Here is a 15,987-nt window from a genome sequence, read left to right on the forward strand (position 1 = left end):
CAGAAAATGAGAAGTCCCCAAGCCTTTCCATAGGGAGATTGCTTTTGCCCCCTCTGCGGAGACGTTGCCTCTGGATTTGGCATGAGCCCACCTGGACTTGCATATGCGTGACTCCTACCAGCACAAGGAAGCAAACAGGCAACCGTGACCAACACGGTGGTGGAGATGTTCCACACGAACCACCTGGCTGAAGATCCCAAACAAAACCCAACAACCCTGAACTTCTCTGTCCGGTCCCAGACCTCGGACATAAATCAGGGCACGAGCACAGCCTCATGGTGTCGCGTGGCTGTGGCCAGTTTCCACGATTTCCTGCAGCTATTGCTCTCGGAGGCTCAGGGGTAGGATGTGACTTGTTGCAGAAGGGAAGGGAAAAGACGCTTTGTTGACACCCTTGCTGCAAAACCCTGGCAGGGGGCTGTACCACCAGCCAGCTGGCATTGTCTTATAACTCCCCAGCCAGTCTATATCGCCCACAGCGACTATGTCATGCTGGGCTCTGGTAGTGCACGGTGCTGGGCAGGATCGATCCCTTTTGTGCAAAGTGCTGCATGGAGCGAGCCTTGGCCACAGGCAGAGCTTGCTCCTCTCTCGGCTTGCGCATGGCAGGGAGAGATCAAGGGCATTTTCAAGCCATTCTCCATTTTCGCCACTGCAGGAGGTGACCATGGGTTTCCAGGCTCTTTGAACCGCTGCTTGCACCAGCCCGTGTTCATGCTTGGGCTGCAAGCGCCTGCCCGTTTTCTCTCTTCCCTGCTGCCGGCTTCTCCTGCTCCCCCTTTGCCCTCCCACATTGCCTCTCCGCTTCCCCGCACACGCCGGGTGCAATGAGAAATGTACTTGGCTCCCGATCCTCGAGTGGGAGGTGAAGGCAGAAAACGAGGCTCCAGCTCCAAGGCGTGTGGGATGTGGCTGATGGCAGATCCCCACCCTTGACTCCGCTAACCATCTCCGAGGCTAAGGCTCAAACCCCAAATCCAACCCCTCGGCCGCTGGGGATGGCCAGCCTGGGCCCCCTTGTCACAGGCCCCGGTGCCTGTGCCGAGCTTGACACCCGGCCCCGGCGCATCCCGGGCGCCAGGCAGCCAGAGGTGCTCCGGGTGCCAGAGTTTGGGGGGGACACAGGAAGGGCAGCAGGGAGAGCCCACGAGCTCCGAGGAAGCAAAGGGGAGCTGCAGGGGCTGCCCAGGGCTCCCAACTTTAGTGCCGACGTAACCACGTGAGGCTGAAAAGGACCACGTGTCCAGACCCTCGGGACACCAGGCAACCTGGTCAGAGTGGGAGCAGCCCTGGGATTTTAAGGGAACGAAGGCTGAAGGCATCAGCGTGGGGAAGCCCTGACTCCTGCCCCTTTTTCCTCGGAAGTGCACAGTGCAGTAGGCGTAAGTCACTGACATGACTCTAGGCCATTTTTGCTCCCATCGACATCCCATGGGGTGCTGCAGGAAGGTGCACGCATGCACAGCTAGGTGTCCTTCCTCCTCCGTCCTTCCCCTGCACCCAGCCTGTCCTGACCCCCCCAGGGACCCCACCGAGCCAGCTGCCCAGGAATGTTGGACTTGTGGCCCTGAACACTGCTGAAGCAAAGCCCACCAGCACTACCCACTGCGCTGCAATGCTGCTCTCTCTCTCTCTCTCTCTCTCTCTCTGTCTCTCTCTCTCTAATACAGCCCTGCTGCCAGCTGTGAAGTCCTGGCCTGAAAAGGAATAACAAGACTTTAGGAAACAGCTTTGCAGTGCTGGCTACAGCCAGCCACCCTGGGAAGCAAGGATTTAGCCTAAAGCCTGTATAAATGCTCTGCACTTATTGCAGGTTTCCTTCCCCCCGCTTCTCTGCTCCCAGGAGAGCTGCGTGCAAACCTGATGCTCCAGCTCTGCCCACACGCCCTGGCTTTCGGCTGGGCTGCGGGGGGGATGGCAAGGCAGCACCTGCAGGCCTGCGAGCTGCCGGCTATGCCGCAGCAGGAACCGGCTGAAGGAAAACATGCCGGAGGAGTTAAAAGGGGCTATAAACCCACCAGAACCTCCCTGGATCAGGCCAGGGGTGCATCGCTGCCCATGGCCTGCCTGGCTGGGTCCTGCCGTGCCAGGGAAGGAGAGCTCTGAAGCACTGCGTGGTTGCTTGGTGGTCACGAGGAGGTGGTGAGCCTGCATGGGGCACAGTGGGACTCTGATTTAATCAACCAGCCATTGCCTGAGAGCTTGGCACGCGCCTTCACTCGCAAATGCCAGGAGCAGAGGGAGACTCCGCTCCGGGATTCCCTCCAGCTCCGCATCCTTAACACAGCTGGAAAGAGCCAGGCCAGGCTGGTGACAACGCTGGGAGCGTGTCCCCCCAGGCCTGGCCTTGGCTAGCCCCGGGGAACCAAAACTCAGGCTGCTTGTGTAGCACAACGCCTGGGCAGACATTCCTCTTCTGATTGAAAGCAGACCTCACGCAATGCTGCCGAAGCTGGTGGGGAATGAATTTCAACTGAACCAGACAGACTCTCCTTCTTAAATGGAAATAAGTTTCATCTGCTCTGGGTCATGGGCTTCCCAAATGGGCTGAAGCCCAACTGATGCAGCTTTGCAGAGGGACCAAGGTCTGTGGTGCTGGTGAAGGAAACCCTGCCCCTGAGATCCCACCACCTCCCTCTTTCCAGAGGGGACCTCACTCCCATGGGTTGCTCCTGGGTCATCTGGCACATTTGGTCCACCCCTCATGGGATCCTGGACCATGGCATGGTCTGCCAGGGACGTCAGCTTAGGAGGCACCTTACAAGGGGGCAACATCTCAGGGGAGCCACCGGGGGGGGCCGTGGCCAGGCAGGGACACAGCGGCAGACCTTGGGGTGGACAACGCTGCTGAGACTCCTGGAAAGAGAGTGTTGGATGAAGACACCTTGCGTCAGGGCTGGACTTCGGTCCCGTCGGCTGCAGTGGGCACAAGAAAGGACAGTGAGTGAGATAGGAGGGACAGCGCAGCCTCCCCGTGGCCTTCAAAGCTTGCCTCAACTTTCCGGAAAAGATTCCCCCCAAAACCCTACCAACCCACACAATTAAAAAACAAACAAACAACAAAAAAACCTTAAGGGGATTAGGAAATCCAGTGGAACAAGAGGAAGCAGAGAGGCTTGCAGGGCTGCACGCGGAGACCTGCTCCGGGGAGCGGGGCCGGGGCTGTGCTGGGCACCTCCTGTGCCGCAGCTCACCCACGGATACGGGGAGAAATGGCTGCAGTGCCCTGGAGGGTGCTAACCACAAAGCTGACCTGGGAACTGTTGCAAAACCCTCATTCCCACCCGGAGATTTTGGGGAACTGAAACTCGGTGATGCAACTTGTAGCGATGGAGGGAACCAAAGCCCCGGCTGCCAGGCTGGGGGCGGCTGCGGGAGGGAGAGGAATTTGCCACCGCGCCGCTCAGCCCTGCGCCGGAGCCACGAACGCAGCCGCTGTCAGAGCCGGACCCTTCAGCAGTAAGCGAGGATGACAGGGTTATTGGGAAACAAGTCGACACTTCCAAACAGATTCTCTTTGCTGCTCTTTTCCTTTCTGAAGCTGGTCTGACTGTGGCAGGGGTTGCTCAGGAAAACCAGCAAGCTAATATATTCATGTCATCTTGCATTTGGTGCCAGGACATGAAGTAAACACTGTCAGGGACCTAGCTCAGGTTCAAAGACAAACCCTGTTTCTTATTCCGATCACATTATCCATGCTCCCCGTACAGATTCATTGATTCATATCTTAAAAAGAAAAGCCTTCAAAACCCATTAAGTCTGTCTTTCCATTCCAGCCCTGCTCTCAAGGGCTAGGGCAAGAAGCATTAACTAATCTGCTCACATTACCTTGCCTCTGAACCAAGTATCTCTCCATGTCAATCAAGAGTGTTGGGAACTGATATGCTCCCGCGCAGGGCAAGCTTCATCCAGCGGGTTTACCGAATGCCAAATAAGTGGAGGAAATGGCACTTAGAGATTGCTCCCAGGTGGGTGAACTCCCTTCACCGGGCTCCTTCTAGCACCCGGAGAGGGTCCAGAGACCATTTCTGCCAGACCAGCATGTCCATACTGTGGACGGAGAGCAGGGCAGCAGGGAGAGGAGACCTGCCCAGCTATGGAGAGAAGGTGGATCTCCCTGCTCCTGGCTGGGGAAACAGGACTTGCCCACCTTCCCTTGCACCCACACCATCTGTGGCTCTGCTGCTGGCACAGGACCTCCACAAGCATCTGGGAGGATGATACGAAGTCAGGAAAGCCTCTGTTGAGCTCTGAGATTACATGCTTCCACCTTGCAAGGCTAGACACTGCCAGGAGCTGCCTATATCCTCTCATCTCACCTCAAGCCATGCAGTGAGGGTAGTCCATGTTATGGTCAGCCATTTGGTTATAGAGGTGGAAAAGCTATAAGTGAGTCCACGAAGGAGAAATTTCCAAGATTCTCCAACATGCTGCTCTTTCTCAGGGACTCAGATGCACATCGGGCGCGAGAGGGGACCGTAGCGGGGAGCTCTCTGGTACCAGCCCTGCCTGGGACTGAGTGAGAGGAGAAGGGTTTTCAAGGAGTGATGTCCTCCCAGAGATTACAAAAGCCACATTGCCAGGGAAAAGAAAGTCCTTTTAGCCTCTTGGGCTCCAACTCAGCCAGTGGTTGCTGTTTATTTGGCTCCAGCAACTTCACAGCATACCAAAATGTGCTCCTGGGAGCACAGAGCGCTGCAGAGCGGCCGAGCAGGGCGCCGGGCTCCATGTCGCCCCGAGTGCCTGCGCCTGCCGGAGGTCTGCGCGGCCGAGCGCCCGGGCGCTCCCTGAACCAGGTTGCGTAAGGCAGCCTCTGCCCTCCAGCCTTTCGTTCCGCTCGGGAAGAAATTATTCATTCTCATTTCTGGCTGGAAGAGATATTTCCTCCACTGTGCTCCCAAAGGCTCCAGCTTCCCATCCCGCCGGTGCCAGCAGTGAGGCCACTCCGTCACCTTGGCCCCCAGCCAACCTCCCAGTTCAGGGAAGGAGGCTGTTTACTGGATGGGCTAAGAGGAATTTGGTTCTACTGATGTTTCGAGGGCTGCTTGTGGCTGTTTTTTGGGCTTGCAGCACTCTGAGATGCTGTTGCCATCGCGTGGGGATTAGTCACAGGGTTGGGCTTGGAGGACATCTCCAGCCCAGGCTGGACATGGATCTGAAGTCAGGCTCTTCTGCAAGCTCTGCCTTGGCCTCTGGTTCAGACCTGATCACTTATTGAACCTGGACTGACCTAGGTTGCTTGGATTTGCTCCTGGTTTCGAAAACCTTTTCTAGAGGGCTGCCTGGGGAAGCCAGTGTCCACTGCTCCCTGCCTGCTCCAGGGGCTCTGCCCAGGGTTGGGACTCCCTTGCTGCAAAATTAACTGCTAAGCGTGTGCGTGCCTGTGCCTGAGCATGCACAGACATAGGTATGTGTGTGTTTGCCCCCCGTCTGTCTTTTACAGAAATTTCTTTCCTGGTTGTTCTTTTTTAACCTAAACCCACAAAGTCACTAGACTCCAGAAGATGCGTTTGGCATCTGAATGGGCTGAGCTGCGACAGTGGATGTCAAAGCACTTCCCTGCCCGTGGATGGAGGAGAAGTAAGAAACTTAGGGGGAGACAAGGCTTTCCTGGCGAGACTTTGAAAACCGGCACAGCAGTCTGGGAAGAGACTGTGGGGCCGGAGGGAGAGCTGTGCACGCCACCTCCGGGCTAGGTGCTGGGAGAGGGCTAAGGAAGAGGCAAGCGGAGCACCGGGGAGGGCAGGATGCAGACAAGGTCTCGGGATCAGCTGGCTGAGACGCGTCCATGGGGAATTACAAGCAGGCCTGAGCCTGTCAGATTACCGGAGACGGGGAAGGGGGGAGTGGGTTGAGGCATGCCTGGTGGGAGGAGGGAAACCAGGAGGCAGCACTGGCTGGAGGGGAAGAGAGAACAAAGGAGTGGGGAAATGGAGGTGGGCAGAGAGGAGAGGGAGGAACCAGTGCAAGGGGGGAGCAGAGGGGAGTGTCCGGCCCTGGGCACAACGGGGTGGGGGGGGGCCAGGAGGGCTGATGAGGGGCAGGAAGATGGGCTGGGGGACCCTGGGGTGGGGAGGGTGGAAACGGGCTCAGTCCACCACCAGTCACCCGCAGAGACTGCCTGGCCGTGGTGTGAGACGGTGGCCAGCCAGGGAGGGCACACGGGAAGCCAAAACCAATTAAACGCTCAAGGGGTCACAGGCCAGATGCTCTGCTCCCTCCCATCCGAAGGTCAGAGGAAAGCGCCCTCATTTGTTGCCTGTTAATTACATCTGATCCTGCTCTAATTCCTCCTAAAACCAGCCCGGAGAGCCTTCAGGTGGCTCCCGGGGAGAGCAGCCTGCCAGCCAGGGCTTGCGTGCGAGTCGGGCACAGCCGACAGCCGCGGCCCGTCAAGGAGACCCTGCACCTGAGCAGCCTCTGGGAGAGATGCGAGGGGCCAGCAGCGCTACATGGTGATGGAGGAAGAGCCATGTGCACCACCATCCTGCTCATCAGCACGCTGGTCGTGATGCTGCGGCGCCGCTTCTTCAACAAAGTCGAACCGTATGTCCTCTCCCTATCCTTACCATCTCTTTGGGTGCCCCATGGCTGCAGATGTGAGGGGTAAGGGAGGCCCGGGGCAGAGGATTTTGCTATTCAGCCTAGTATCCATCCTTGGAGATGCTTGGTTTCCTTCCAGTTTTGCTCCTCTGGGAGAAACCACGCAATGTTGCCTTATGTTGGGCAGAGGGAACCTTATGTGTGATGGGCTGCTGCCTCCTTCCAGTTACACCAGCACCAGCAAGGAAAAGTGCAGGTTCAGTCCCGTCCCTTCATGGTGTGAAGGGACAGGGCTGAACCCCCATGGTGCCTAGCCTTTTACACACGCTGATCAAGGCATTGGTGGTTTCCTGAACGAACCCTGCTAATTTTCCAGATGAACAGCTTAGCTGCATGTGCTTGTCTTTATGCTTCAGCTTTGGAGCAGATTGCACAGTCCTCTTGGGCATGGGGACACACTCAGGCTGCCAGTGACACCCCATCAATGCTGAATTTTCAAACCTTCACCTGGTGTAAAATAGCCACAGGTCCTTGCTTTGGTATGAGGAATTGTGCGAGGGTCGTGGTATGCAGGATGCTCCCGAGCATCAGCCAAGCACCAGCTCTCCTGAGCCCTGTCGACCTCAAAAGAGCCTGCAGCCACCACCCTGCAGACGCGGCCCCGGTGTGCTGCGTGCTGCCTGGGTGTGCGCGGATGCGCGCGCGCGCGTGCACGCACACACACACACACACACACACACACACACACACACGGCTCCGCAGTGACAGCAGGGAGCAGATGGGAAGGGACTTGCTGCAGTCCCGCAGCAAGGCAACGACGAGCCGCGACCGGAGCGCACGGCCCCCGGGGCCGGTCCTGCCCGCGCGGGCTGCTCCACACCTCTCCGCCACGCAGAGCACCGCAGCTCTCTCCACAGCCAGTCTCCGCTCAGAGAGGTTTCCGCTGTAGACGCACAAATCTATTTACCAGCGGAGACTGGAGACATCTGAAAGCGGAGAGGTCAAATTGGCACTTAATGAGCCAATTAAGGCAGGGGAGGGAGAACGGAGATTCAAAGCAGGGAAGGCATCTCCTGGCCTGCGTGCCCTCTGGCCCTCCCCCTGCTACCTGCAGCCGAGGCCAAATTAAAGCCTTATTAATTGCCGGAGCGAACATGCTCCCACTGCAGACTCGGAGGCTGTCTCTGGGCGAGCTGGCTGTGAGAGGGATTACGGGGGTGGACAGAGAGGCTGGCACAGCTGACAGCCTGCAGGTCCATCCGTCCAGGAAGCTGTAGGATGAGCGGGGAGCGCTGGCCACACGCACAGGCTGGGTACGTAGCCGGAGGAGTCACCTTCTGCACGAGCCACAGGGATAGTGTCCTTGCTGACGGGAGCAAGCAGTGGGAAAGCATAAAAAATTATATGAGGAGGTAAGATGGAGCCTAGAGACGGAGGAGCAGGGGCTGGAGGGACGTGGGGCTGAGCTGGCCATGTCCTTGCTCAGGGCAGGACCAGCACCTCTTCCACCGTGACTCTAAACTGGGGCCTTGCAGCCTGCTGCAACCTCGCGTCTGCCTACCATCCTCATCATCACCATATGGCAGGAGCGGCTGGTGTGAGATGGCCACGCGGTGGTGGTGAGGATGGGGAGCGGGACATGCCTGGCACTAGACTGGGAGCTCGAGGCTGGACTCAGCACTGCGGAGGTGGCGCGAGGGCTCCCCGGCATGGCGTGCTACCCGAGGGGTAAACTCGCGGGTGCGACACCGGGGGAGCCTTCCCCTGGGCCACACTGCAGCCTTCAGACAAGTATCTGGCCCTGACTCAAAGACTTCAGTCCATAGAGAAGCTGCAAGTAGCTAGATTTGTTCTTTCAGCGATTAATTGCTCTCACCATTAAAGACTACTGGGTATTGAAACTAAATGACCAGCAGGCCACATCCCATCTACTTCTGCAGCCTATCTGCGACTGTCAACAGGCCTAGTTACGCAGGGAAGGTAACAGGTTTTCTAGTTGCTCTATTTTGGACAGCCATCTACCCACCTCACTCTGTGCTGACATAAATCAGTGCAGTTTCACTGACAGGTTTGTACTAGGAGAGAAATTGTCTCCAGCCTTTTATATTTTGGAAAATAAAAGTGACAGGAGTAAGAGAAAGACGAGACGTCAGTCAGGGCTTGTCTGGAAGGGTGAGAGGCAACCGGGGAAGAATGAAGTCAGGCTTCGGAGTGACACGGTGGAGGGAAGATAGCCTCTTCAGATCATAAACAGCCCTATGACCAGGATTTCCATCATGTGTGCACTGTTTTGGTGCAAATCAGGCTAGATCTCTGGATTAGAGATGTCTCAGTTTGAAAACCAGCACAGAGCGATGAAAAAGAAAGGAGTCCACATATTACATGGGATACAGCTGCTTCGGTGTAGGAACGTCCCTCTTGCTCTGACGTTCCTGCGAGGGGAGCAGGGTGCGTGTCCTGGGCAAAGGACATGCTTGGGCACAAATGAACAGCAGAGGCAAGATTAGATTATGTAAAATCCTCTGCTCACTTGACCTCCTTCACGTCCCATCTTCTATTTATATGCCTTGGGGCTGCCAGGGACAGTTCCCTTCAGGCCAGGACGCCTTCGGCCCGCGCTCGCAGGGCCGGGGTGCTCAGCCTTGAGCCTTGAGCCTGTGGGGTCAGTGTTCCATCAATGGAGCTCGTTGGACCCCAGAGCTGGCCAAATGCCACCAGCTTGAAAGGAGAGGCCTGGAGGGTCCCCTCCTAACGGCCTGATTGTGGGTCTGCCATTCCTCCTCGCTGGAGGTGAAAAGCAAACCAAAATGCTAACCCGAGCTAACCTCCCCGTCGAGGGCCGGGGAGGCCAAGGTATGACTCCTCAGGCTTCACAGCTTGCGTTTCCTCAACAAGCGATGATTTATTCTTTGTTGTTTTTTGTGCTAGTCGATGAGAATGTCCTGGCTGGGGGCCAGGGCTGGTTATGGACGTCTGCTCTGTTTGCCTTTCTCATGTTCTTCCCCTGCCCAGTTCCTGCTGGAGCACATTGCCTTTTTGGTGGTATCTGTTTATGGGCTGCTCCCAAGTGATACGTGGGTTCAGGAAGGCGGAGATGTGACTGACACAGAGCCCAGGATTTGGTCTCAGTCCTGGTTCAGCATGGGGGGAAGCAGGGCATGGACCGCCCGAGCAAGCACAGAGGGGAGGATGCCTGGAAGAGGCAGGTCTGCAAAGAGGAGACAGCCTCTGCACAGAGGTCCATGGAGAGGGAACAGGTCTGGGGCTTCATGGGGGCAGGCCGGACTATGGCAAAGCAAAGAGGTACTCTGAGGAAATGAAATGTGGATTTACCCTTGTTGCTGCTCTCTCAAGACGGGGTGCACACAAGTCCTGCGGGACCCTGGCAGGGTTATTTTCCTCAGAAAGGGGTCTGCACTGGGAGGCCAGGCTGCCGGGCTCCCCCCAGCCTGTGGGGAGAGGGAGCCTTTCCAGCCCCAGGAGGGTGCCTGCACCAACCTCTCCTCCCACGAGGACACCCCCGGGGCTCCCCTCACCCCCTGCGGCAAGGCAAGAACAGCCCCTTTGCACCTCAGGCTGGAGAAAACAGCCGGTAGCTTGACATCATCTGGATGTAACCTTCCAGCTCAGGCCCTATGGGAAGCAGGACACGACCTCCTCGTTTCCACCGCCCAGGCACGGCTGGCAGCCCGGAGCAGCGGCGCACGGCTCTGCAGCTCCGGGCTGGAGCAATCAGCGTGCAGCAGGCGTGCCCAAACAAGTGTCAGCTGAATTTTTGTATGACTTTAAATACATTAGCGAGGCCACAAATACAGCTCCAAAGTGCTGCAGGCACAGCCAAGTCAGTAAATAACCCCCAAAACCAAGCAGCAAGAAAATAACCCCCCCCTCCTTCTGCCGGAGACAAGGCAAGCCCTGGCTTTAGCCCACTTTCCTCCTTATATATATATAGCAAGTGAGCGGATCTACTCTCTCCCTCGCTGCGTTTTAATCCACTATCACAAGGGTCAATTCTGTACCACTTCTGCGGAGTCATTATCCTGCCTGTTATATAAATGTCTGGGCATGCACAAAAGGCAGTGCTGATACAGTGGCTCCGACACCAGCTCTCTCCAACACCTGCTTTTCAGCTGGAGAGAAAGCCGAGCACAAGAACATCTCGAGAGCTGTCACACAGAAAGCTGCTGTCTTTCAGGCTGAATGGGGGGCTAAATAGCTCTTACTTTGCCTGTCGAATCTCATTTCTAAATGCAATTAATACTGGCACATGCATAATGAGAGACTGACGAGTGAATACAGGCTCCGGCAATAAAGAAGCCAGCCCCAAGTGCTATGTAAATATTACAAATCCTCGCTAGGAGCTGACCCGGGGAAGACAGCTTTCCGATGATTAAACCCAAGTGACAATACGACCGGATTCCTACATCTGTCACAATACTACCTGCTAATACATAACGAGCACCGCTAAAAGAGCCAGCTCTCGCAGCTCTTCAATGCAGGGAAAATGTCTATTTGTAGGATGCAATTAATCTCTTCTTCAAAATCAGGAACCTTAGTGTCCTTGGTAACAACATGCCAGTGACTCAGAGCGCCTCTCGGGCTTTTTCGCCTGATTTTGGAGTGATTTATTGAAAGTGACCCCAAATTCTAGCACTGAAAAATACAATACTTCAAAAGCAGAAAAGCCAGCTAGGTGTGCGGAGGCAGGGACAGGTCTTACCCACCTCTCGGGTCTCTGCAAGGCTCCTTTGGTAGCTTAAGGAGATTCCTGGACCTATTTCAGCCACATTCCCTAAAAGGAGACTCACTCTGCTCCAGAGCTACCTACTTCTCTGCTTGCAGGCAGGGGAGGTCCCTGGGGAGCGCCCCCACGACGTGCCGGGACCGCAGCATCCCTCGGGCTCCTGTTGCCCCATGGCAGGTTTCTCTAAAATCACAGCCATGAGCCCTTGTGCGGGAAGGGGCCGCGGGGAAGCGTGGCTGGCAGAGCCCCCGGTCCCTCCGAGGGATGCCCATGCCCTGGGGCATCGCCTGCTCCCGCAGCCGCCCCGCTCCGAGCAGGACGAGACGCCGCTGGGGCCGCCCGAACGCACCCGGGGGCCGTATCTGCTTTCTATGAATTTCAGGGGGAAGCAACCGCTGCTGGATTTCATTCGCTGACCCAGTTCCAAAGCCCAGGGGAAGGACGGGCTGTGATAAAGAGACAGCTGGTTGGAAAGAGTGGGTGATGGAGGACTTGCATGATTTATTTATTTTTTTGGCAAAAAGGAAAAAAAAAGGAAAAAAGAATCGTTGGCTAAAAAGAGCATATTCTGGGCCAAACAGTGCCGCAGCAATGCCTCGCGGGGCTTCTGCTAAGGTGCTTGGTCCCTCCATGAGGGACATCCCTGTCCCTGCTTGGCAGAGCTGGGGGGGACACAGGGGCAGGAGAAAGGAGATTTTTGCTGTGCCAGACACCGGCTCACCCCAGTCTCCTCTGTCCTCCAGGCACCCCGAGGGAGAGGAAGAGCCCAGGAGAGAGGCTGGCTCCGACCCTCGTGCCAGGTAACGCCGCTGTGGAATAAAAGCCAGGCAGGATGCAGTGGGAGAGATGCAGATTTGGGGAAATCATGGAAAGAGAGCTCCAGCCTGGGGTAAAGCTTGCTCTTTGCCTTTCCGCTCTGCCGCCTCACTTGCGGCCCCGCTGAGCGCGCCAGGGGCCGCAGGCATTTTAGTGATGGCATCTTCCGTGTTTCACCCAGGATTTGTAGGTCCCTGCCTACCTGTGTGGCTGTGAAGGCTCTAGAAAAGTGGCTTTTTCTTGGGGGGAGGAGAGATATATTAGAGAGACAAGCTGAGCCCCAAACTGGCATAATGGAAGGGAGAAGCCCCTTTTTCTGGCGATTTTTTGGGACTGATATGACTTTGTGTCCCACACAGTGACCTCAGGGAGTGAGGGCTGGCTCCAGGCTGTCTGCGTGTCGCGGCTCCCGCCGAAGGTAGGGTAAATCATGCTGTCGTCTCGGCACCGGGAGGAAGCCTCTGGTGTCCAGGGGGCGGGATGCTGTCCTGGGCTGGGGCGTGTGCCACGGGATTCGGAGGGGGAATTGGGACCAGGGCTGTCCTTCGTATTCACCCTCCAGCCTATGGGGCCGAATCACTGCTGAGCAGCAGGGGGGCTCGGCCGGCCGCTGCCTTCCCTTGGACAGAGCCCAGGAAGTGGGTAACGCTCTCCTCTTCACCCTTTTCTTGCAGCTCTCCTATGCCCTGCGGCCAGCACCCATCACATCCTGGCCTTGGCCTGTCCGGAAACCCCCTGCAAGCCACGTTTTCCCCATGACGTCTGGCCACGCGTTGACAAACCTGTACGATCCCGGCTTCCTTCCTGGGACTGAGCGGGGAGCGGGGCTCCATGGCGGTGCGGGGAGGAAATTTGGCTGCCCGCAGCCCGCAGCCCCGGCGGTGGGGCCGGCAGCCCCGCGCAGCTCGCGGCGGCGATGCCATCTGGCAGCCGTAACGCCACCTCCACGTGGGGGGCCACCGGGCAGCCGGGCGGACGTCCTGCTCCCGGCGCTCGGGTTCGCATACCCGCTGCAGCTTTCCTGTCTATATAAATACGTTAATAAAAGATCAGTTTGCAGACGCAGCTTGCTGTAGATGACAGCATTAAAGGCGCATCTGTTTCTGCTAAGCACCGGTCTCGTGCTGGGTTTATTTGGTCCATTTGCGGCAGGGAAGAGTTGCTTTCAGCATTCAAAGATGTCTCATGTCTGGGAGAAGTGGCAGGGGGAGATATATTTTGGCTCCATTTAGCCACAAAAATTTGGTTTTAGAATAAAGAAAAATATCTCTATTTTCTGTTTGCTGATAAAAAGCCAAACTGAGGCAGACAATTGCTGTGCAAGCTTTCATTTGTTTGAGAACCCGGTTTCCTGTTGGAAAACCAAATGTTCTGATGGGAAAAGTCTATCAGCATGTATTGATCAGTCACCAGGACTGCTGGACTTGCAAACACTGGCTTACTCTTAAATCTAACCAAAGAATCAGTTCCCAAAAGTTTTGCCAATATAAGCGAGGCAGAGGGAGACGGGTGCTCGGATTTTGGTGAGCGTTACATGGCAGAAGCCTGACTGTGGACACAGCTGCACCACCCAGACCTCCGCGAGCGCGGGTTTGCAGTGCCAAATATATCCCCTTTACACCCAGAATAGGCCACCTGCTCCTTTCTGAGAGCTGAGCAGACCTTTTGACCACCTTTAACCGGCCACATGCAACATGCAGCGACTGGGAAAGGAAAGCACTTGTTTGGCAATGGTGGGAAACAAGCCTGGGATTTGCCAGGCTCTGCCCCCGGCCAAGGGCAGTGCCATGTCCCCGTCCCGATGGCTGGACGGGTCGGCTCCCCGCCACCGAGGGAAGGCCAAGCATGTGGACAAGAGCTCCCAGCAGCTTGGTTTCCCACAGCTGAGAATTTCATAAACGCCTACAGAGTTTTCCTAATAGATTTTTTTTCCCCCTGAAGCTTTTTAATTAAGCCTTTACAACCTCAACTCACTTTTAACAATTTTAAAAAATTTTTTTGGTACAGGAATGATTATGTTAAGGAAGAATAAAATTGCTTTTTTACCTGGAGCTGCCTTCATTTTGTAGCAGATTAAAAGTAAGATGGAGAGTTAATAACGGCAGGGCTTGGCGGGGGGGTCAGGTGGCAAATACAACGTACATGCACTGACGATGGCGCAGAAGAGATTGGGGGCTGGAAAGGCAAAAGCTGATCTGGACTGAAGCCTCAAAAGCAGAACCAGCTCCTCAGATGATATAAATCAGCTGGATTCCCTTGACATGCCTGTATTGCTGTAGCATGGTTTTCACGTATTGATTTAAGGAAAAATAAAGGTCAGGGGCTTAGCTGCACTGCATATATCAAGGCTGAGCCTGTTCAGCTCTAGAAGAGGAAGAGCCTCAGCATCCAAACCATGTCCGCAATGGTGAGCAAGAAGGACGGACACGACATGACCAAGGGCGTCCAAAGATATGAGGGAGGACTGAGCTTTACTAGGACTCCAGGAGGAGGGAAGCATAAAGTGAGGGCTTTTTCCAGAGGGCCAAATTTAGGTATCCCTCTCCCAGCCCCCAGATTGCAGCCTGTTGCTCCCAGCACAGCAGGAGGGCAGGAGACAGGGGGCAGCAATGAGCAACGAGGAAGATCCACGTTCAGGCGAGGTCTGAAACAGGACCGAGAGGAACACCTAGAGAGATGTGCAAACACCAGAGCTAAGGCAGCCCCAAAGACGAAGGGCAGAGCCTGGCACAGCCCCGTTCAGGTTAGCTGCCTGGAGCCCCGTTTGCAGGGCCAGTCCGGGTACTGCCATCCCAGATCTGGGGGAAGTCCAGATTTCATTATGGATCTGAACATCAGTAGTTCAGATCTTTCTCCCCATCATGAAAAATCCCAAGAAGGACAATCTGAGGCCAGCTGGGGATGGCAGGGACAGCAGAAAGCAGCCTGGAAATGTCACAGTGTTGCCGGGAACTGGGTCAAACCTGCATTTGCAAACAACGCTTGCTAAATTGGCTGCACGGAGGAGTTGTAGATTTTGGGGATAAAGGTTTCTTAAACAGCAGAAAGGCCAGCTCCCTGCCTGGGGACTTCCAAGGGGATGGATTTTATGAGAAATGGTCTTTATTTACTCAATCAGTTGCAGCCAGACGCTGAACTAAGAGTGTGTGACTCTGCCTTGAGCGAGTGGCTGCGCGAGGGTTTCTGGCCCCGGACGGGGTGTTTGCTGTCTGTGCTAAGATTTGTGATGGTCCCGGAAGGCCCTTAGTGGGTGGGAGTGGGAATTCGCTTAACCTCATTAACTCCGTCATCACTGCTGGCCAAAACCACGGTCCCCTTTACAAGAAAAACAGAACGGGTATAGATAGCCCTCGTGGGCCAGACGCGGCGTCAGAGACGGCTCTCCAAAGCCTGGAGCACTAGAGGGCTCCTGAAGCTGGGATGCTGCGGGGAAGCATGAGGACGCAGTCCCGGTGCTGTGGACCCGCCGCTTGCCTGGGGAGGAAGGAAGGAACGTGACCTCTCTCCTCTTCTTCTTTCTATCTGTGTCCCCATTAAAATCATATTTTGGGAAAGCCCCAAATGGGAAATGAAAGAGCAAGCAGGCTAAACCTGAGCTGAGGTCTTGGTGGAGGTGGGGTGGGAGCCACTGGAAGGAACGGGCAATTGCATGCAGGCTGGGAGGAGGGGGGCAAAGCTGCAGGGCCTTGCTGGCCCAGCTCCCCAGGGGTTATCTGACACTCTGGCTTTATCATTTTTCCGTGAAGAGGGAAAGGGACCACACAGCAGCAAAAAGCCCTGGAAATAAGTGAGGGAAGGTGTTCCCAGCACCCTTCCCTCTCCCATCGCCCCTGTGTACAATTGGCTATGGAGGACGTATGGCTCCGTAAGGCTCCAACTCAGTG

General features: G+C 56.0%; 1 protein-coding gene across 1 annotated transcript; it reads left to right on the top strand.

Moving 5' to 3' along the window:
* The first annotated feature begins 5,689 nt into the window (after nt 1–5,689).
* PRCD (photoreceptor disc component) lies at nt 5,690–14,153 on the top strand. Its single transcript, XM_068913342.1, has 5 exons — nt 5,690–5,758; nt 6,304–6,546; nt 12,031–12,087; nt 12,463–12,521; nt 12,778–14,153. The coding sequence occupies exons 1-4, from the start codon at nt 5,748–5,750 to the stop codon at nt 12,476–12,478; spliced, it is 327 nt and encodes a 108-aa protein (XP_068769443.1). The 5' UTR covers nt 5,690–5,747; the 3' UTR covers nt 12,479–12,521; nt 12,778–14,153.
* The last annotated feature ends 1,834 nt before the right edge of the window (nt 14,154–15,987 follow it).

This window comes from Struthio camelus, chromosome 19 (assembly GCF_040807025.1).
Source record: "Struthio camelus isolate bStrCam1 chromosome 19, bStrCam1.hap1, whole genome shotgun sequence".
Lineage (NCBI taxonomy): Eukaryota > Metazoa > Chordata > Aves > Struthioniformes > Struthionidae > Struthio > Struthio camelus.

Coding starts and splice junctions, on each gene's coding strand:
- PRCD (XM_068913342.1), top strand. Junction 6,547..12,030: donor TTCTTCAACAAAGTCGAACC/GTATGTCCTCTC, acceptor TCTGTCCTCCAG/GCACCCCGAGGGAGAGGAAG.